This window comes from Brienomyrus brachyistius, chromosome 13 (assembly GCF_023856365.1).
Source record: "Brienomyrus brachyistius isolate T26 chromosome 13, BBRACH_0.4, whole genome shotgun sequence".
Classification (NCBI taxonomy): domain Eukaryota; kingdom Metazoa; phylum Chordata; class Actinopteri; order Osteoglossiformes; family Mormyridae; genus Brienomyrus; species Brienomyrus brachyistius.
The window spans coordinates 9,771,585-9,794,251 of NC_064545.1; the positions used below are offsets into that span (position 1 = coordinate 9,771,585).

The 22,667-nt window shown below is 40.6% G+C and overlaps 2 protein-coding genes across 4 annotated transcripts in view; one reads left to right on the plus strand and one right to left on the minus strand.

Moving 5' to 3' along the window:
* The window catches only part of otud7a (OTU deubiquitinase 7A), a 63,706-nt gene extending 51,890 nt beyond the window's left edge, over positions 1-11,816 (minus strand). For all 3 annotated transcript variants that reach the window (XR_007381965.1, XR_007381964.1, XM_048972895.1), the window contains exon 1: positions 11,634-11,816. The gene's annotated coding sequence lies outside the window, so the exon portion shown is untranslated. The remainder of the gene's footprint in view (positions 1-11,633) is intronic.
* Positions 11,817-20,234: 8,418 nt separating this feature from the next.
* LOC125706280 (proprotein convertase subtilisin/kexin type 5) overlaps positions 20,235-22,667 on the plus strand; it is a 30,567-nt gene continuing 28,134 nt past the window's right edge. Inside the window, exon 1 of the mRNA XM_048972894.1 lies at positions 20,235-20,507. Coding sequence (XP_048828851.1) covers positions 20,315-20,507 — 193 coding nt within the window. The 5' untranslated portion in view covers positions 20,235-20,314. The remainder of the gene's footprint in view (positions 20,508-22,667) is intronic.

Genomic DNA, 22,667 nt, shown 5'->3' on the forward strand with positions numbered 1-22,667 from the left:
AGATAGGAGGAAGGACTGAAAGGAAGGAGGGGATGTGGATGATGGCAACACAATCTCCCCGGTGAGCTCTTTTCTTGTCGGTTTATTACCTGCAGGTAGCTGAAGTTTAATTGAGTTAGTTCAGAGCCAGTTTAACTTCCTGCGATGCCATTTTAAGTTTGTTTTTGTAGAGATAATGCTCTCCGTTATGTACCATGGAATGGCTTCCTGTCCAGGTGCATCCTGCCATGTATCCAGTGCTTCTGTGGCACTTGTGGCAGATCGCATTAAACATTTTCTAGAATATATGTACCAGTTTTCCCATTTTACCTTCTTTGATTGGTTGCTTCTGTTCCACATCAGGCCATATTGCAATGGCATTTTTCTGACGTTTAACTTGCATTGGCACTTACATTAACGGCGATTATATTACCTTGATGAATTTCAGTCCTCGGTCTCTCAAACAGCTGCCAATTTTTAGCAATAAATTCTTTGGGTTCCCTAAGGGATGGATGGTAAATAGTCAGCACTTTGACCAGACCATGCAAAAATGTTTAAAACTGGCTTTCTTCTAGAATTTTACTTGTACTTCTCTCCACTTTTTTTTCTTTCTGTCCCAGAAGGGAGAGCTCATTTTCAGTTATTCCTGCCTTCTCGCCATCGCAGTATGTTGCCTACTTCTGTGAAGTGCTCTGGACACTGCTGACTAATGCATATTCTGCCTTTCACTGCAGCCAATAAACACATCTAAAGTTCTCACTGGCCTGACTGTAGCATGCCTCCCTAGTTTCCCCCCCATCTGGTGGTACGGTCTAGTCTAGGTGGTACGGTCTAGTCTAGGTGGTGGGAGTCTAGGTGGTCTCATCTTCATCTTGTGATGTCCACACACACATATACTCAGACATGTGGGAAATTCTGTACTGTTTGAATATGATACATGTAGCAAATCCTGTTAACAACATGAACAGGACATTTACATAAATGATAATTCTTCATATAATACTTCGAAACGGTGTACAACACGTACACAATGGCCTCCCTAACAACATACTAACTTCAGCGAGAGCAAAGAATCATGGGAAATGCAGTTCTCCAGCAACGCACAATACGTTAACTTACACAGCAGTAAAGTTATAACAGTACATATGTTTCAAGTGTTAAGTTCTATTTCAAAGCATTATGGCTCTAAACCTTCAAAAATGGACTATTGTACAAAGACCTGGATCCTTTTCCAGCTAATGTGTGTATTTTGCATTAGCAAACACAATTTGCTGCCCTTTCGCTGTAATTATATAACTTGTTTAACATTTTAACAGAACAATAGGCACATTTTGACCTTTCAGCACAGGTCTGACATAATGAATAGGGATTTCCTGTTATTATTATTATTTAATTTCTTTCTGCTATTCTAAAAGTTCACATAAATGCACCCACCCCCCCCTCCCCATCCATTTTCCAAACTGCTTATCCTACTGGGTCGCGGGGGGTCCGGAGCCTATCCCGGAAGCAATGGGCACGAGGCAGGGCACAAGCCAGGATGGGGGGCCAGCCCATCGCAGGGCACACTCACACACCATTCACTCATACATGCACACCTACGGGAAATTTAGCGACCTATTCCTTAATATCGGTAATAAAAATAACGCCTTATCAAAACAGCAGCATTGCCCCCACGCGGAATGCATTTCACCAGAAACTCCAAGCTTACTCGTTATAACTTTACAATTAAAGGAAGCCAGGGCGCAAAAGGAATGACATCCAGCCAAAGGCTTGGCACAGAGCCCAGGACAGTGCCAGCCACCCCCCCCTAGAGGATGCTCGCAAGGTGGGGCCCCAATGCCATGTAAACATGGTAGAGGAGAGGGTCAGGGGGAGGGCAAGGTGCTGCACGGCCAATGAGGCCCGCAACATCACTCCTGCAAATATCCAGAGAGCAAAAACTTCGCAGCAAAATAACCCTGCATTTCTGCTATGCTTCGTATGCAGCATCACCATGACTAATGGAACATATCACTTTGTACCACAAATGTGCATATATATGTGAAGTATTCAGAATTTCAGAATTTAGTGATTAATTGTCATTGTTGACACACCACAGCACACAGTGCACAGCAACAAAATGTGTCCTCTGTGTTTAACCCATATGTGACATAGCAGGGGGCAGCTAATTCAGCGCCCAGGGAGCAGCACTTGGGGGCGGCACCTTGCTCAGGGGACCTCAGGTGCTATATGAGTATATATCCACATTCCACAGTCATTGTATTTAACTTTATACAGATGCCATCCATATAATATCATACTTAATACCTCATATTTATTCACAGTCCAGTACACATACATACATACATATAATATATATATATATATATATATATATATATATATATATATATATATATATATATATATATATATATATATATATAATAGCCACCCTTTGCTCTGATTACTGCTTTGCACACTTGCTAAACACCTCTGGGAACTCCTTCAAGACTGCTGGAAAACCATTTCAGGTGACTACCTCCTGAAGCTCATCGAGAGAATGCGAAGAGTGTGCAAAGCAGTAATCAGAGCAAAGGGTGGCCATTTTGAAGAAACTAGAATATAAAACATGTTTTCAGTTATGTCACCTTTTTTGTTAAGTACATAACTCCACGTGTTCATTCATAGTTTTGATGCCTTCAGTGAGAATCTACCAATGTAAATGGTCTTGAAAATAAAGACAACACATTGAATGTGAAGGTGTGTCCAAACTTTTGGTCTGTACTGTATGTATATATATATATATATGTGTGTGTGTGTGTGTGTGAGAGAGAGAGAGAGAGAGAGAGAGAGAGAGAGGACAGAAAGTGAAACATAAATTAGTCAACACACAGTCGCTGTCCAGAGCTTATTGTTTTTCAGTAGAAATTCAAATAATTCTTTGATGATGTTCATCTTCTAACCACTTATCTAGGTTAGGGTCTCAAAATTATAATATACACATTATTATAATAAACACACACACACACACACACACACACACACACGGTTTGTGTCCCATTTGCATCTCTTCCCCCGTGTTTGTTTGTGTTGTTGTGTGTCTATCCCCGGTACTCCAGCCTCCTGCAGCTTAGGTGTCCTGTTGTGACTGTCTGCAAGTGTGACTGTGTGCGAGTGTGACTGTGTGTGAGTGTGACTGTGTGTGACTGTGCGAGTGTGACTGTGTGCAAGTGTGACTGTGTGTGACTGTGTGTGACTGTGCGAGTGTGACTGTGTGCGACTGTGCGAGTGTGACTGTGTGCGAGTGTGACTGTGTGTGACTGTGTGCGAGTGTGACTGTGTGTGACTGTGCTAGTGTGACTGTGTGCGAGTGTGACTGTGTGTGACTGTGCGAGTGTGACCATGTGTGAGTGTGCCTGTGTGTGTTTGTGCGCCTGTGTGACTGTGCGAGTGTGACTGTGTGCGCCTGTGTGAGAGTGGAGAGTGTAACTGTGTGGGAGTGCGACTGTGTGGGAGTGTGACTGTGTGGGAGTGTAACTGTGCGAGTGCGACTGTGTGCGAGTGCGACTGTGTGCGAGTGCGACTGTGTGCGAGTGTGCCATGCACAGGACAGGCATTCCTTTCCGGGTGTCCCCTGCCTTGTGGCCTGCTTTTCCTGGGATATGATCCAGGTTTACTATAAATCTGCATTGAATAAGCAGTTATGGAAAATGGATACATGGGTATAAGTAGGAATTTACATTCTCATAAAGAACACATCCATCGTCTAGCCGCTCCTAGTCAGGGTCACAGGGGGCCTGGAGCCTATCCCAGACAGCATATGGCACAAGGCTGGGGTCCACCCAGTACAGGATGACAGTCCATGGCAGGGCACACACACACACACACACACACACACACACACACACACACACACAGACCTATAATCATATCTTAGTGGGGACTGCTCATTCATTTCTATGGGAAAAATGCCAATGCTAACTATTACAACCCTAACCCTACCCAGCCGAAAACTTAAACATAAGTAACCAAACAAAATACAAGAACTTTTCCATTTTTAGTTTTTTGTTTGCAGTCACAGAATTTTAGAAAATTCAGTTTTCCCTTATGGGAGAAAGAAACTGGTCCCCATATGATCAAAAAAACTAGTATTCATCATGTTGTGGACACACACACACATACACACACACAGACCTGTATCTTTGTGGGGACCCCTCATTAATTTCTATGGAGAAAGTGCTAATGCTACACTTATAACAATGCATTCATTTCCAGAGGTAGAAAGTATAAAGTTCAGGTTCAGAAAGTACAAATCCAGACCAAAATTTTGTTTCAACCAACCACCTGAGTACTCTTTGAATGTGCTCAACTCCGTGCTCAAATGGTTGGTTGAAAGTAAATCTTGGTCTGGATTTGTACTTTCTGAACCTGAACTTTCCACCTCTGCACAACCTACTTTAAGGACATAACTTCAGTTCAAGAAAAGGCTGAGAAGTTAGACTGGGGACGGACAGGTCAATCAGGTGCCCATGCAGCGTGAAAGCCAGAACAGGGAGCAGTGCAGCAGAGCCTGGTCTCAAGGAGCCAAGACAGGAAATCGGGTTATACATGCAGAAAAATCTCCCATCCTCACATGAAGGAATTAAGTTTCAAATCGAGGCTGAGTGGTGGAATCTGGTCTGAGCCCAGTGTGCGACATCCACAGTGATGATCACCTCACCGCTGTTCAGCCATTCAGCCACTCAGACTAGAAGTTAGCTTTTAAATTCACATCCATTTCATTCACATCACACCTTCTGATCATCGGCTGTGTTCCTGGAGTCACATAAAGCTGCATGTACTGTAAAGGTTCCTGGTTTTAAAAGCCCTTCACATTTACTCATTCAGCAGATTCTTTTACTTGAAGCGTCACGCAATTGAGAAGGAAGGATCAGCTTGTCTCTGGAGCAAATGGGCCGAAGGGCCTTGCTTAAGGACCCAATGTCGACATCACTCTGCCCACTATGGGATTTGAACTAGCCACCTTCTGATCAGAGACCTCACCCACTGAGCCACACCGCGCCCCTTTAATGTGATGGCTGAGATCGCTGACAGACACGGACAGCCCCTACTGACCTCACCACATTAAGCAGTACAATTGACTTTGAACCTGGTCTGTAGTTTAGTGACGGGTATGGGGGGGGGGGGGGGGGGGAGGGGGCACTGCTGGGGGGAGGGGGCACTGCTGTAAAAGTAAATCAGTCATCTGGTACCGCCCACATATTTCCCACCAGCTATTTCGGCCATCAGAAATCATACATTTCCATAAGCGCAAATTATGCTAGTTTACTACAAACAGACAGAGGGGGCAATTATTTTAGCCTTGAATTGCTCTTCAAACAAACTATCATGCCATACATGGCATAAAACCATTTAAGTGATCTTCATAAGGCATCTGTGAGGAGTCACACAAGACCCTCTCTAGCTGGCCGATCCCACATTCGCAGCCTTAACACAAAACATTCAAACTTCCCTAATGTGTGTGACAAACTCCTTGCTGTTCCATTGTGATTGGTCAGTCAAAAGGCAAGACATACTGGAAAAGAAAATTTCATCCAGTCTCACTTGTCACACTGCATTAATCATGCTCAGGAACCTTACCAGCCTTTGTGTGAAAATGTTTCCTTGTTTTAATACCAGGAATAAATCTTGTTGCTCTCAGCAAGAGTTCCTCTAATACAGCAGTCTGCTTCTTGAGGCAATCAGAAATGTAAGACTATTGTCCTTTCTTGTCCTTTGGCTTAAAGTTTGTGCTCTTAAGCATCTATACTTAGGCACCTTGCAGAGCACTTCATCGGCCCGTCGTGGAGGCACTGATGCGAACGCACAAACATCTCCCGTGACGTGAGGGACTGCCAAATCCCGAAGGCAACATGCGCAGTAGATTCCCGACTTCCCACGAGAATCGCTTGCATTTGCCCTCAATGAATTTCACTTGACAAGTCTCAGTGCCGCCACATTACTTTATCTAGGTCTTCATAGAACGTTTTGGTCTTCGCTCTGCCTGCTAAGCCACCTAGATCCGTGCGGGATTTCACAAGGATGCAGGAGTCTATGCGAACTGCCAGTGATGGAAGAATATTGGCATCTTCGGATACACTACCAATTAGTCCGACCCAACTGCAGGTTGTACTGCTATAAATGATTCATCGTTATGTGGTGGCCAGTTCTGAGCTCATGTGCATACATTACATTAAATGCCACCAGCCTTACTTCCGAATAAATAAATAAATGACTGAATTGTGGCATGTTGGCTCAGAAGGTTTTGCTACTGTCCAAAACCTGCAGAATCACAGGTCTGACCTGAGAGCCAGCTCGGTGTGGGTGGTGTTTCTGTGTCCTCCCTGTATTTTAGGCACTCCGCATACAGACCTCTTGTTAGGTGAACTGGCGGCCGTAACCAGTAATTTGTGTGAGCTTCCTGCAGTAGACACGCTTTTTGTCATCACCGTGGATTTCCTTGTTGCCAGGTGACACTCACATGTATCTCTGGCCAATGGACAAGTAACCAGGGTGGTCAGTAAGGGGAGTAACAAAATGAGACAGACATGCATTGTGCACAGCCATCAAAGTTAAAACTCGTTTAAAATGTATATATTTGACTTTGGATAGACAGTTTTCAAAAGAGAAATGTAGCTGGTGGAAATGAAATCATCTCCATTCACAGTTTATGCAACTTGATTCGCAGTGTATGTCAGAGCTGCTCGATCATGGCAATAATAACGATGGCAATTATTTTGGTCAATATTGAGATCGTGCATTTATTGAACTTTTACAAAAAGCTCGTCTTTTTAACAATGGAGTTCCGTGAGCCGTCAATATAATTCAACTGAGAAACAAATAAAATGGATTTAAGAAACACGGCAAAACGAGGGCATCAACGCACAATGAAATGCAAGACAAAAATCGTTCTTTCTTGCTTATTTTGTTTTGATGATGGAAGTGAAAAGTGTTAAGCCTCAGGACGTCTTTGTTCACCGGACTTTTAGACACATATAGTGATGGTACGTGAGAACGAAAGGTAACACCAGTGAGGTTAATGAGTAAGGCCCTTCCCACAGCTTTTAAGATACAAGTTAACGGCCATAACCATTGTAGCATCTGCTGGCTAGATTTCTATCTTAAGCTTTTTTCATTGAAGGGGAACACGTCTGAAACTCTCGCTGCATCCATTCTTCCACTGACCCCAGCAGTCTCATCTGCGTAGTAAAATAATTTAATTCCCTTATCATAAAGTGGTAAAGAGCAGCACACCGCTACAATATCTGGACAAATCCATTGACGCTGTCTGGCTGCTGATTTAATTCTAAAGTTCGACTAGCTTCCTTTTTTCACTTTCTCCGATAACTTCTAGCAATTTCCACAAAGTGGTGACGTGTAATCCACATCGCAGGCTCTTTCACTCATTAGTTTCAGTTTGTGAGATCTATCAATGACAGAAGGTTGTTGATTTGATTAACGACTTAGGCAAAACCTTTTTTATCACACTCCCAATTCACCTTTTTAATTATATTAAGAAATCAGCACATAGTAAAATAAAACAATATAACCTTAAAGCAAGAAAGGCTTTGTTCTAAAATTTGTGGACATTATGTTAGCACCAGGGGGCGGCATGGTGGTGCAGTGGTTAGCACTGTTGGCTCACACCTCTGGGTCCCGGGTTCGAGTCTCCGCCTGGGTCACATGTGTGTGGAGTTTGCATGTTCTCCCCATGTCGTCGTGGGATTTCCTATGGGTACTCCGGTTTCCCCCCACAGTCCAAAAACATGCTGAGGCTAATTGGAGTTGCTAAATTGCCTGTAGGTATGCATGTGTGAGTGATTGGTGTGTGAGTGTGCCCTGTGATGGGCTGGCCCCCCATCCTGGGTTGTTCCCTGCCTCGTGCCCATTGCTTCCGGGATAGGCTCCGGACCCCCTGCGACCCAGTAGGATAAGCAATTTGGAAAATGGCTATGTATATTTCCTCATTCCTTGTCATTTGGGTTTAACTGAGTGGTTTAAAGGTTGCACTAAAAGTGTATAGTCTGCAGACAAAAAATTTACACTTGCAGCAGTACTGGTCAATGAATTCATCAATGTGCTGTTTCGTGGCCAATTAATAACATCAGCTGATGTTTTGCATCCCTGCATCGTGACCATTACTTAAAGTGTATGACTCTGACAGTTGCCATTCCCTTCTTGTATATGTTTGGTGTTTGTGACATTTCTTAAATGAATCTAGAATTCATTTTCTATGATCACTCATCATTAGTGTTCAACTACATGTTGCACAAAGGTATTCCTGAGTACTTTGTTCTATTGTTTGATCAGTATAACCCCATGTGTCTGGGTAACATTTCTATGGTGACTTGTGATGAAGAAGATTTTATTTATCATAAGCCGCATTCCCAGCTAATGCCATTGTGTAGCAGAACAGCAATAACATGTTTAAACAACAAGACAATGATGCATTGTTGACATATGTCTGGCTGCAGTTATCCAGGATGTTTTTTTATTGTGTATTTACATATTTGCAGATGCTTTGGACCAAAGTGACATGCAAATGAGGAAAACTTTTCTGTCAAAAATTACAGGAGGCTGTTAGAGTTACACACTGTGTTTAGCCAATTAATGGTCACCAGGTCCAGGGAGGTTAAAGACAGGCCTAGGCAAAGTAATTCATCAATTAACCTTAAAGGTCTAAAGATGAATTTGTTAACAGTGAACTAATACTGCTCCAGATGTATTTTTTTTTTTCAATTCGGAGGGCAGGGTCAGCCTGCATCCCCAAGGCACCTACCGAAAGACCCGAGTGCTGATACGACCACACTGGCAACCATGGGATTAGAACCCACAACCCTCCAAACACAGACACTGAGCACTAAGCTGTCGAGTTTCAACTAAACCTATGAAAAATTACATTAATACATCCTAGTGGGTAGCGTGGGTAGGTCCTCTCTGAAAAAATGAATTCATCAAAAGGTTTCACCCGTGACTTTGGCCCACGTTGTCCCAGTCAAGCATGTTCTGTGACAATGTCTGAAAAATCATGACACCTGTGCAATGTGACACCTCCTGCAACAGTAACACCTGCCAGTCTTCAATATCTTCACCTTCTCTGCTCAAGTCCTCCTTGCCACTTACACTTGCTCATGCACAGCACACTGTTCCGATGTCTACTCCTGTTAGCCACACTATTCCGGTGTGTGCTCCTAGACGCGCACTTTCTGAAGTCTGCCCCTGTTAGCAGAGGCGGATAGTTCACGTACAGAAAGTAAAAATCCAGTCTGAGATTTTGTTTCGACCAATCAGTCGAGAATAAAGAGTCACAGACACTGAGAAGTTAACTAGTTGGTTGATACAAAATCCTGGTCTGGATTCATACTTTCTGGACCTGAACTGTCCAAATCTGCCTGCTAGGCACACTCCATTAACATCTGGTTCTCTGAAACACACTCTTGCAGTGCCTGGTCCTGTGAAATGTAATATTTCAATGTCCCGTGTTGACTCTGTGCCTAAGATTGTCTGTGTACCTCGGTGCAGATGCCTATGTTGATATATGCTTCAAGCATCTCTGCATCTACAGTCCACTACACAGTTGGCCTCTCAGCTTTTAAGTTATTTGTAATCCCGAGACAGAGAAGAGTCACCCATTTAAGCAGAGTGGACTCAACCATTTAAACAGAGTAGACTGACGCATTTATGCAGATTGGACTCGTCCATTTACGGAAAAAAGTAGTCCACGTACTGAATAAGCAGTCGGCAAATGGATGGAATTAACCTAATTGCCTGTCTTTGGCCTGCCGGTGGAAGCCCATGTGGCACAGAGATAACATGCAAATTTCATACACACAGAATGTGGGGTATGACTGAAACACTCAACTCATGTGAAGCAACAGGACTACCCGAAATTCAAAAATCAAATGTTAATCCAGACAGTCATGCAAGATTAATGCAGCAGCCAAGGTTTCTACCTGATAAAAGAAACAGATAAATATCCCAGTGTTTTTAGATACAGGTGCCATCACAGGGGTGTTCAATAAACCACTGTATTTAACAACTTTATTTATTTAAAAATAAATAAAATAAATGAGAGAACTGCATATGAATATGGGTACAGTATAAGTATATGAGTACAGTATGTGAATATAATAACGATTCAACATTGTAGATAATTCACGTATGGTAAACATAAACTCAATTAGGCAATATTCACGCTGCTTGCAAGTTAGTGGTATCCTTTACTATTATGAAGTAAATGGAGATGGTCATTTTATTCTACTCACCTCCTCCACTTATGTTCTGAAAATTACTAGAATTCATGTGGGTTCCATATCCAGCCAGCACTAAGTAGGTGCGCTGCGGTGATTCTTTTAAAACATCCACACAAAATTGTGTGGGAGATGTCAGTAGTAAAGTTCACGTCTGCGGCTCAACACATGGCATTTGTCACAGTAAGTCAGCGGCTACGTGGCTGACAAGGATACTGGGATGCGAAATGTTCGTTTTTCTATACATTCCGCACGACACAAAAGTATAGAATGTGTTACACAATCAATATCGGGAAGAAAAATACACCAGAAACGACATGTGAGTTATCAATGATTTATATACAGTTGTTTTAATGAAAACTTAAGGATCTCTGTGCCGTAAGCGAGATCAAAACAAGTTTTAGCATTGTTTTAAGGCACATGAACGAGTCTGCTTTTTGTGCCCGACACGCATTATTGTATTATTTTAGGAGACACATGACAAAGGCGTATGAATGCTCTTACATATGTATATGGGCCTAATGCACGTCCATACGTCTGCCTGTAACCATCAGCAAGGAGAGTGATCGTGCTGCATGTTCTATTAAAGGCTACCTGTAGACTGGTGGCATGATATGAAGCAAACACGACTATCCCTCCAAAATATGCGTTACGACGATGATAATAATAATAATAATAATAATAATAATAATAATAATAATAATAATAATAATCCGGATCAATTTGAACAGCACTTCGCTTGCTCTCTCGTCTGCGAAGAACGGTGTGCATGTCATCAATAGAAAAGGTGATCTTAGCCAGCTTGCCACACTCACCCTTTACGGCAAAGCGATCGGTGAACAATGAGACAAAGAGATCGCACGAAAATAAAAGTTGAAAATGAATAAAGCGTGCATAGGGCAGCTTTTAGTTTCCGCGTTCACGGAGAGCTGCGTGTGCCCGGACGTCGGGCGCACCGCTACGCGACAATCAGCGGGAGCGCACCGCCGCCGCCGCCGCTGTCTATCATGCAGATGGGGGAAAAAAAAAATCACCGGTCATGCAAACGTCTAAAAAGCACTTTATTATATTCACACGCTTTGAGCTCTTCATCTAAAAACCTACCCCCATCATCCGACATCAGCTGCTTCGATTGGTCTCGATTGGCATCAAGGTGCCCTCGTAAAATACAATAACACCAAATACCAGACTAACATACCCATGTAAATTGTTATATTTACATATCTAAATGAAATAACACGCAAGTTGTTAAATGGAAGACGGTAGATGAACCTCAGCCTCATAACCAGACGCACCTGCTCTAGATATGCCGTTAAACACCACTTTATATTCCTATTTACCATACATATCATGCTTCGGTTATATATTAAAGCACTGCCTTACCGTCGCGTTTCCAATCATTTCTCCATAGCTGTTCACTCAGATATTCCCCATTCCTTTCTCGGCGCCTGATGCTCTCTATATATTACAGACGCCTTCCTGTCTGTGCGTCTCCCAGTCCCTCATCATGTCACTCTCTGCTGCAGCAGAAGCACAAAGTCACTCCTCCACCTAGCTCCTCCACGGCATGACGTCAAGCATGGGAAGCATCCGTCGTCCCCGTTACACTCACAGAAATCATAAAGCGACTAGAAAAGAAATGACCGGCTGGGTCGGAAGACACCAACATGGCGGGCAATGCACCACAATCTAGTTATATACTAAGGATCTTAAACTTCCCGTCTGACCGCCATAGTGCCTTTTAGTTGCTTTTATTCTATAGTGCTTTGAATAACATTCAAATTGCTTTAGGTAGGTAAGTTGCCGCTGCTATTGGCCCTTCCGGCTGCCGCTTCTTTCATTCTTTTATATATATATATATATATATATATATATTTTTTTTTTTTTTAAAGAAGGGACTCTTGTTGTACATTTCCAGTCTCTGTTCAGTTTTTCAAGAATCCTTTGAATTTATGGTCTATATTTTTGTGATGTCTGGTGCATTTGTGCCTCTACATTGGGATAAATACTACCCCATAATGCATTCCTTCCACTACACAAACTTTGACTGCTGTTCTTCAGCTCTGTATTTTAATGACAAATGATCCTTTAAGCAGTTCCAGTCTGTCTTCTCCACCTGGTCTGGTATTTTATTTACCGTAAGTGGGATCAGGATCAGTTATTACGGCATTTATGTCAGTACATGGCGTGCATTTAACCTTATTGTAACGTTCTCCCAAGACGTAATGCTCATCACTGCAGTATACTATGTACTTTGTGCTGTCTTTGTGTAAGAGTCACTGTCTGTCACATCCAGTGATGGATGCAGTGATCCGTATTGACTGGGAGTTCAAGCCCCTCAGCTGCTGGAACAAGGATTTTACGTGCGATGTACCTTTTACAAAAGCAGACTAACTTACATCAACAACCACCAAGGCTTACTTTTCAACTGCTGGTTTTACAGAAAGTTTGACTGTCTTTTAGGCATCCATTGAAGCGCCTTCATTGGCTGATTTAAAAAAAAACACTGATTGAATGATTGGTGTGTTAGCTGATATGTCGACTCAAACCCATCAAAATGTCAATAACTGGGTTAAGTTAAGCTTACACTGAGCCCTCAGGACAGTAAATATGGAGTAGAAATCCACTACATGCTAACAAAGTGTATGAGCCCTGCAGTGAAAATGTGGCCCAAATAGATTTATTCAGAAGACTTTCAGCATTGATTTTCACTAAAATCCATGAGTCACACTTTTATTACATTGGCAAACTGTTAAATGTTAAAACGTCTCGTTTTAAAAATCTGCCTTTGAATAAGGAATTAGCCGTCCTTAAGCAGCTGTGACACTCCTTCCCTTGTCTCTCACAGTTTGACATGGATTTCGTTCCAGTTTCTGCTACCATCCTGAAAATGTCAATGTGGCTCAAGCATCCTCTGAGGTCTATATGTCTTCATTACTTTCCTCTCCTTTAAAAGCGAGTAGCCCTCTGCCTATCCTTCCTGGATGTGGGGTATTTATGTACTACATCTTCAGTCAATGAGGTGTGAAAGCAGAGGATTTCCAAATGACTGGATTAGCAGAACGATGTCTCAGTAAAGATTACTTTTTTATTTTTCCCCTTTTCTGGTTTTCCAGCGAGGCACTTGACTTGTATATACTGGATTTTTCCTCTTTTACTTCTCAACTTTCTACATTCTTGGTCACCTAATCACCGTAGCGATTACCAAGAGTTAAGGAGCAGATTTACAATGAAAGATTTAAATGTTGGAGTTGTTGAATCGATGTAAACATTTTAAGCAATTGATCACATAAAATATTTTAAGTTGCCTTGATGTAAATCATTTATACAGTTTAGCCTGTAAAAAATGGTTCAACCACAGACATAAGAAAGTTTTGTTTACATGAACAAACTAATAATTTTCAAGTATTGGAATGAGAAAAAGGGGCAGTATGGTGGTGCAGTGTTTAGCACTGTTGCCTCACACCTCTGGGACCCGGGTTCGAGTCTCCGCCTGGGTCACATGTGTGCGGAGTTTGCATGTTCTCCCCATGTCGTCATGGGGTTTCCTCCGGGTACTCCGGTTTCCCCCCACAGTCCAAAAACACGCTGAGGCTAATTGGAGTCGCTAAATTGCCCGTAGGTGTGCATGTGTGAGTGACTGGTGTGTGAGTGTGCCCTGCGATGGGCTGGCCCCCCATCCTGGGTTGTTCCCCCAAGACCCAGTAGGATAAGTGGTTTGGAAAATGGATGGAATGAGAAAAAACATACTGAACAAACAACAGTTTTGTTTTATTTTTTCAGTGTATAAGATGATAAATGAATGAATAAATGAAATATAGGAGGAGTAAAAAGTCCCCTACATAGGAAATTGGTATATTAACAGGCTATGTAATATAAATGGTATACATACTTATCATCATATGTAATTGAAATTATAATAAAATAAGGAACTTTGATAAACTGTTGATAGCAGTTATGTGATAGCAGTCTATCACATAACATAAATGAACCCAGTTCCAGCCAATCATGTGGTATTCCTTTAAGAACAAACACGCAAAGTCCAAACAAATGCTCAGAAAGTCTGATTTAGCAGCGCACACCATGTGCTACTGTACTGTGAATCGTGGAAAAGAATCGTGCTCCGTCAGAGGGAACCTTCGGTGAATAAGACACTCGGCCAGCCATACCATCTTCTTAAAAAGGAGATATTCTGAATTGTGGCAGCACTTTTTGCAGTTTAAAGTCTGACAGGAAAACAGACTGTTGCTGTGTACTTTAAACTCTGCCGAAAACTTGTCCCAACTAAAACTGGAAGTACTGCGAACTACATGGGACACAGCATTTTATTTTTCTTAAGGGGACGGGTGAAAACTTTTCCAGCAATGTCAAACCTCTGGAATGAGCAGTGAGAATAAACCCAACAACAAACTCAAATTGCAGCATTTTCTAGTGTTACAATATAAATGGGTAATTTTTGTATAATTGTACGTATACATGATTTATTTATTAAAAAGAGGGCAACACTTTACTTAAGGCCATGTTTTTAGTAATTTATAAACACATTCATAACAAGTAATAGTGCATTCATAAAGCATTATAAACATGGCTATAAATATTTATATAAAAAGGCATACATAACCATGTTGATTATGCATTATGACTACTTTATGAAGCTCTCATCTATAATGCACTATAGATACCTTTATACTGCATTACAATTGTCGGTATAAACATTAAGGATGCTTTATAACTGCATTATACAGGTGCATTATAGATGAGAATTTCATAAGGCAGACATAATGCATAATGAACATGGCTATAATGTGTTATGTCTTTTTTATAAATATTTATAACAATGTTTATAATGCTTCATGAATGCATTATAATGCATTATGAATGTGTTTAAAAATGACTAAATCATGGCCTACAGTAAAGTTGCAAAATTTGATTTACATTCAATTTGTCACATTTTCATTTTTTGAATCTGTTTAATGGTAATTCTATGGAATTTCTAAGCAAAAAAAAATGAGCTTTGAAGTAAGAAAACAATGATTTGAATTATAGTGTAATAATTATCGATATAGATTGATATGAAAGAAGAATTATTCTGATGAAATATTTTGCCATATCGCCCAGCTCTAGCACCTTCTAACCATGCAAACCCTTAAAGCAACACGTTCAGGGATAGGAGGTCAGAGTCAGACGGTGAAAATACTAACTGCTCCCGATTTTCAATTTTTGAGTGTTTGCTTTGAACTTGTTTTGTCTTTCACCCCTCCCATGCTTCATGAGTGTTGTGAACTCTTCACCCCCCACCCCCCCCCGCCCCCCCCTTCATGGTGCTTGATTTTCAACAGGTTTACACATTTACAAAAGGCATGATGATATTTCTTGTGACAAAATACAGAATGCAAAGAGCAAAATAAATATACTATGAACTTTACTCTATGGAGCATTAATACCGGTAATAATAATAAGAGTTACGAAAGTAATAATAGTAATAATAACAACACAAACAATGACAGCCCACTAAGCTACAACTCACCTGTTATCTGAATTTAGATATTTCTAGTTTCCTATTCTGAACACCGGCCAGACAGCACAGACCACCTGGTTTATGCTCCTCCAATTCAGCTCCCACGCTAATCTGCTTTGCTGACCAGGCTGGAAATCATACGGTATCATGCAGAACGGTCAAGAGCTTTTACTAAAGCAGCGGCACAAACCACAGCACCGGAGCCGGGAGCATCGCAGCTGCCTGCCACATCTGGAGGTACCCCAGCTGATTTTTGCCCTCTCTGCTTTGGCAGGATGATTGTCAGTGTGGGACTGCTGGTCATGATCAGTTAATGACAAAGAACGGATTTCAACCCTAATGCGAGCTGTAGGAAGCTGCTTGCCCTTGAGAAGAGAGCTTTTACTGGCTGAACCACATCAGGGACCGTTATCTTTTGTTCAAGGGCTGATCCATTGTCAATTAGAAACAATCAAGGAAACAACAAAGGATTTCTCTCTCTCTCTCTCTCTCTCTCTCTCTCTCTCTCTCTCGCTCTCTCTCTCTCTCTCTCTGCCCCTTTTCCTAAGGGGCTTATAATAATAAAGTAAAATAAACTTGTTGGTTTTCAGGTAATCTGGGCTAAACTGACATTATCTTTGTTCACTTAAATTTAACTCAGACTATCTTAAATCCGACAAGTTATCCAGCTAAGCAAAAAAATCTTGCTTTGTGGAACACCGCCCTGGTTTCTCAGCCCGGATAACTTGGAATCATTCGCTCTAAATACTTGCTCTAATACCAAGGCTCATTACTATATTAAATAGCATGATGAAAGTTCACCTGACCTGACCAGAAAGCTTATACTTAATTGTTGATTTAGTTTACTTGGATGTAAATTAGTATCACACATAATATGCTGTAATTAATTACTGTCACTAATCACAAAATAATAATAACATATTATGCTATGGAATAAACATTTGATTTAAAATAATATTGCATATAGATAAAGGAAACTGAAGAAAAAATTGCTGCAATTTCCTGGTGCTGGTAGTGATGAAAAGCAGAAAGACGTCACATCCAATTGAAAACTTTAATACAGCAGAGAGAAGTACGGGACAACACACAGCTAGTACTGACTGATGAGTGACAAACAATCCCTATTTAGCTTTACAACTGGTTGGAAGTCCAAACTTACCCTGTATCCAAGCTAGTGTAGATAATCTCAGACGATCAGCAAATCACCAGAGTCCTTATAGGAGATGAATAGGCTGAAAGGCCCAAGATTAGGGTTTGATTGCTCCTGTCTGGGACAAACAAAGAGGCAACAGGACCAACATGAGGAAAACCAAAGTCCCCATATTTCAGCCTGAAAGCATAATGAGTTTTACAGCAGTCATGTGACTTTCTATATTTTGTGTAGCAACTACTTTTATGTGACTCTGGAAGACAAGCATTTCAGTTTCAAATTAATAGCACCCACAATACAGGAGATATCTATTGACTTATAACAATAAACCATCTTTATATTAATATATTAGTGTTTGGTAGAAAATCAAGACTCTCACTGAGTATAAATATGATAGTATGGCAACCATATTGTTTAACATCATAAAACTGTACATATATGTCATCCAACATTTCCCCTTAACAATTTAATGAAGGGGTCTAAATAACCTCTGAATTGTGCTAAATAACTTCTGATACGAATGACAACAGTCACAATAACATTGTGCAGAGCATTTCTAAGACCAGGACAGTCATTATTCAGTGATGTAGCTTCGAATGGGATTTGGGAATACTGTGATTTGATTGGCTTGAGGCAGCCATATTGTTTTAAGTAATACCTATCCTGATAACCTTTAAAGGGTGTATGCTCATATTTGCACTAATGCTGTTTTTACATAGAAAGGTCAAACAGTTAAAGAATAACTAGCTTTTGAATTGCCAATTAATCGACACCAGTATAGGAATGCATAAAATTCAGTATAAATTCTTTATCAAATTTAATATGCCATATAACAGTGCTTTGAAAAGACATGTCATCTAGAATATTTATGTAGGCAAACATGCTAATTATAATAACTTTAAAAAGTATTCTGGGGTGCTTTGCAAAACTTTCTATTTGAAACAAATGGAAAATGAATTCAGTGCAGTGTTGCAGGAAACATCCCAGCTGACTGAAGGCACACGGCAGCCAGACAAAGTCACTGAAGGCAGGGACACCAGGGACATGCAGCTGCGTGTTTATGGAGGATGCAAAATGGAAAGGAAGCGCAGAGAGAACATGCAAACTCCACTGACACAGAGGGGGGGAGATGTTACACCTACCAGCCCTGGAGGTGCGAGGTGGCAGTGCTGCCCACTGAGCCGCACAAATATCACAGCCCTCTAAACCGAACCCATTTTCAGATTTTTTTGTGCTTCATAGAACAGTGATGGCTATGGTGACCGTGCATGTTTCAGCTTTCCGTCGATAACCTTTGGAGACGCTGGATGATCAAAAAGAGAGACACATCAAAATGTTATAACTGGAAAACTGTTTTATGTATAAGTGTTTGTGAGTATGTCTGTAGATTAGGCTCATGTTACATTGTGGGGACCAAATGTTCCCCACAATGTGATAAAAATCTGTTATTTTGATGTTGTGGGGATCATCTTCCAGGTCCCCACAAAGATCTGTGAATCAAAAAAGTAAAAATACCTCATATTTTGTTTGGTTACTTATGGTTAAGGTTAGGGCTGGGTTGGGGTTAAGGTTGGGATTGGAGCTTTCCCCATAGAAACGACAGGAGAGTCTCCACAAAGATATAATTACAAATCTCTCTCTCTCTCTCTCTCTGCATATGTGTGTGTGTGAGTGTGTGTGTGTGTGTGTGTGTGTGTTTTGTTTGTTTGTTTGTAAAATATCAAAGAAGTCGATATGGCAAATATCATGGGCGTAAATTACCCCCCCCCCCCCCCCCAAATAAATCAATAAATTACGGCGTTGTGCCCCCCCATTAAATCAAAACCAGCTAATACAAACCCCCCCCCCCCCCCCAATAATCACGTTTCTCCAGTAATGGGTGGAGACCTCAACCCCCCCAGTGTTCCAGCCAAAGTTATGCCCCTGGCAAATATATTCTTCAGGGTGATGCATGTTCATATATATTAATGTTTGATATATTTTCTGTAACTTTCTAACATATTCTCAACCAGCCTGGCTTCACAACCACTTTGGTAGAAACAGTGCAAAATGGTGCGATAATAATAATAATCTACCATCCCCTCCAACGACAACAAAAAAATCCACAAATACAGGCTACTATCGGGTTGCAGCAAGTCCGGAAACTATTTCAGCTGCTGGAGGGCTGGCGACACCTAGAACCGTCCATCACAGGGCATACACAGCGCGTGAAATTTACACGAGGTGTCACTGAACGAGTCAAGGAGTCACTGGACTGATTGTTTCACTTCTTTTGTTGAATAATATTGTGTTCAGTTCACCGTTCAGTTCGTTGATGAGTGAACTAGTCCATGCTGCTCACGATCAACATACCCTCTTTTTCGCCACCCACTGGTGTAATGATGTACACACGTACGTCTGACAGTCAGTATGACTAATAGAATTTTATTAACATTAAGTATAACATTTAATGATGGATAAAACATGTATAAGATCAATGAGTGAATCATTGAACGATTACGAACGAATCTAGTTATTTATAAATTCAGTTCCAACTGTTTCAGGTAGTATGTGACTGTCTATATCTAAAACGAACTGCAAAATGTACATAGCCTACATTATATGACTGTAAATTTCCTAAATGAATTCCAAATGCAACATTCAACCACTCATGAGGGGTCGTTTAGGAAATATATTTCAGACTTTTGTTAGACTACATAACCACTCAATCTGATACACATATTTACTTCTGGCAGTAGTTCGGAGAAACGGCGTTGCCAAAACGTCATTATTATTACGGATCCATTTATTTTTCGTATTTACTGAATACCCTCCTTATTCAATCAATTAAAACGTAATAATTCAGTTTCAAGTTTAATGAACAGGAATAGCTAGTGAAATGGGACATTTGTTCTCGTGCTCTGACTGCAAAAGGAGTATCAAACGTTATGTCAACATGCGCCAAAAAAGCTGACAGTGCATTGAACCTATTCGCTGACTTGTCCTAATTTTATCAGTTTCGTCCTTAATCTTGAGTCATTTCTGTATCTTATTGTTTTGGACAATACAAAATATTTTCATAAGTAATTACAATTATAGTATATTTACAGAAAACACATTGCTAATTATTCTCCAAGCAACCTTTGAGAGGTCAATAATGCTCTTTTTCTTAAATTGTATGCTTTTATGCATATATTTAATAATCTGCATGGTTTTTGTGGTACACATATAAAGAAACCCTGAAAACATAATGGTTACTATTGGTTACGCTGCAATTCAATGGACCAGCCCCAAATGAGCAAACTTGTCTGACTGGTTTCTTGTCGCTCCCAGACCGTGATTCAATGGTAACGGCATTCGGCGGCATCAGCTTACTCTCCTCTGGCCTCTTATTCGGATGGAGGCGCAGCTACGCGCATGCAAGTGAAAATGCAGGCTGGTTTTTGTGCGTGTCTTTTTCTCTGCTGGCTTGGACATGTACAGAATAAACCTTCGTCGTTCCACTGTCCGAGCGGCCAGTTTCTTACGAAGAACCAGTGCGTCGGATGCCACGCCACCTGTTCAGAGTGCATGGGGCACGAGCTGTTCCAGTGCACCAGCTGTGGAATAGGTACGCATTACTGTGTTAAGAGTTTAATTGATATTGTGATCTTGAGCTTTAAATAGAGTCTATTTGTGATTCTATAAAACGTAGATAAAAAAATATTAATTTCAAAACCGTGCTTAGTGGGCATTTTTAAATGGATGAATTAAAAATCTCCTAAAAAGTAATAACAGTAAGTAATTAAATTGGTGCCTGTTTGCTACAGTATATATTGATTTCTTTACAAAACATGACCGACGAGTCTTTCTAATAATGTATAGCCTACTAACTACTTGTGAGTAAGAAATGTATTAGCGTATGGTCTCCTCACGGTCTATTGTGGAACCGAGTGAACACTGGTAATCCGATAAGGTTATTGAGGGATACCTTTGAAAAGTGTCCCTTTTGGTATCTGATACTTAAGTCACCGGCTTTGCTACGCAGAACTCGTCAGTTCTTGAGTCATTAGATAAATTGGTTGCAGCCATAATAAATATGTGAACAGAAGTGTACGTGGTGCGAACACTTTAAAAAGGGCAGAAACGCGTAAGTACAGACACACCTGTCGCCAGCTGTGGACCACTGCGGTCAGAGAAAAAAAAAAAGTTTTAAGCAAAATCAAGCGAACCCTCGTGTAGGATTTAAATGATTAAGATGTTATTTTGCTGCTGGATGATTGCAAATTAATTAGCAAGCACACGGATCAGTAAAAACTACTTTTTAATGCTCTTCATATTTTGTTATGGAAAGTTGTGATACAGCCAGAAGCTTTAAGCATTTTATGTTTAGCATCAGAAGTAGACATCCTCACTTGGAAGAATTAGACATTAGAGTAAGGTTGTTTAAAATGGCTGCGTCCGAATTGTGGTTCTGGTCTGTGGTGTGTCATAAGGTAGCTTTGACGAAGTTTTTATGATGGGATGGCAGTGTTGTGTGGGATGAGGGTGTTGCATATATCTCAGCGATGCCCCCGCCTCTAAGCTGTGACATAATACCGCAGCCACCGCTACAGTCTGCTGCGGAGGCAGATAGTTTTGTCCCTAAACCCTCTTGGATTTGTGGGGGCAATAACACATTTCTGTCATGATTTGTTTTATTTTTCTATTTTTTTCGATTCATACTTGATGTAACACATATCGTCGCACAAGCAAATTTCAACATCTGAGTAACCATTCTTAATATAAAACAATATTTTTTAAAAGTACAACATTGTATTATCAAGTTAAATTTTTATTATATGCACCATTGACATTGTACTACATTTAAAAATACGTCATTAAAAATACATTTGCCACAGAGATGTTAGTCACTGGGGTTATTGGGGCACATATTACATTTTAATGTAGTAATTTTTTACTGTATTAAACTGCTTCCCTGGGTTAAGAATCATTATAGAGGAAGGAATGAGGAAGTGAGTCTATACTCACTCATTTTATTCATAAAATGTATTGATTTTTTTCACAGCACAGAACATATCTTCTACACATCACTGGTATTATGCACTGTAAGCTGTGTAATTGAATTTATGTCAAAATAATCCCATATATCTTTTATATCATTGATTCATTTTACCCCCCCAACAGCCCAGCTATTCTAAAAATCCTCTATATTAATCAGTATGTCACCAGTGTTACAGTCGTGGATATTACATCATATCCGTGTCACCAGTGTTACAGTCGTGGGTATTACATCATATCCATGTCACCAGTGTTACAGTTGTGGGTATTACATCATATCCGTGTCACCAGTGACTAATGTTAACGTCATGGATGTCCAGAACTATTAACAAGGTAATTAATATGGAAATTATACCTTTAATAATTTTTTCTTTATTTTGCTATTTTGCAAGGTTGCTCTTTTGGATGAAATATTGTCTTTATTAAGAGTATCATTAAATACAGACTCACTGAAATATAAATTGAAAATAAACAAAACAAATATATGACAAAATGAATGCTTCATGACGCAATAATACCAGTGACAAACACTGCATTTGACATTAAATATTTTTGCAATTAATATCTATATATGGAAAATAATGGTTGTAACTTGGGGCGGCATGGTGGTGCAGTGGTTAGCACGGTTGCCTCACACCTCTGGGACCCGGGTTCGAGTCTCTGCCTGGGTCACATGTGTGTGGAGTTTGCATGTTCTCCCCATGTCATTGTGGGATTTCCTCCGGGTACT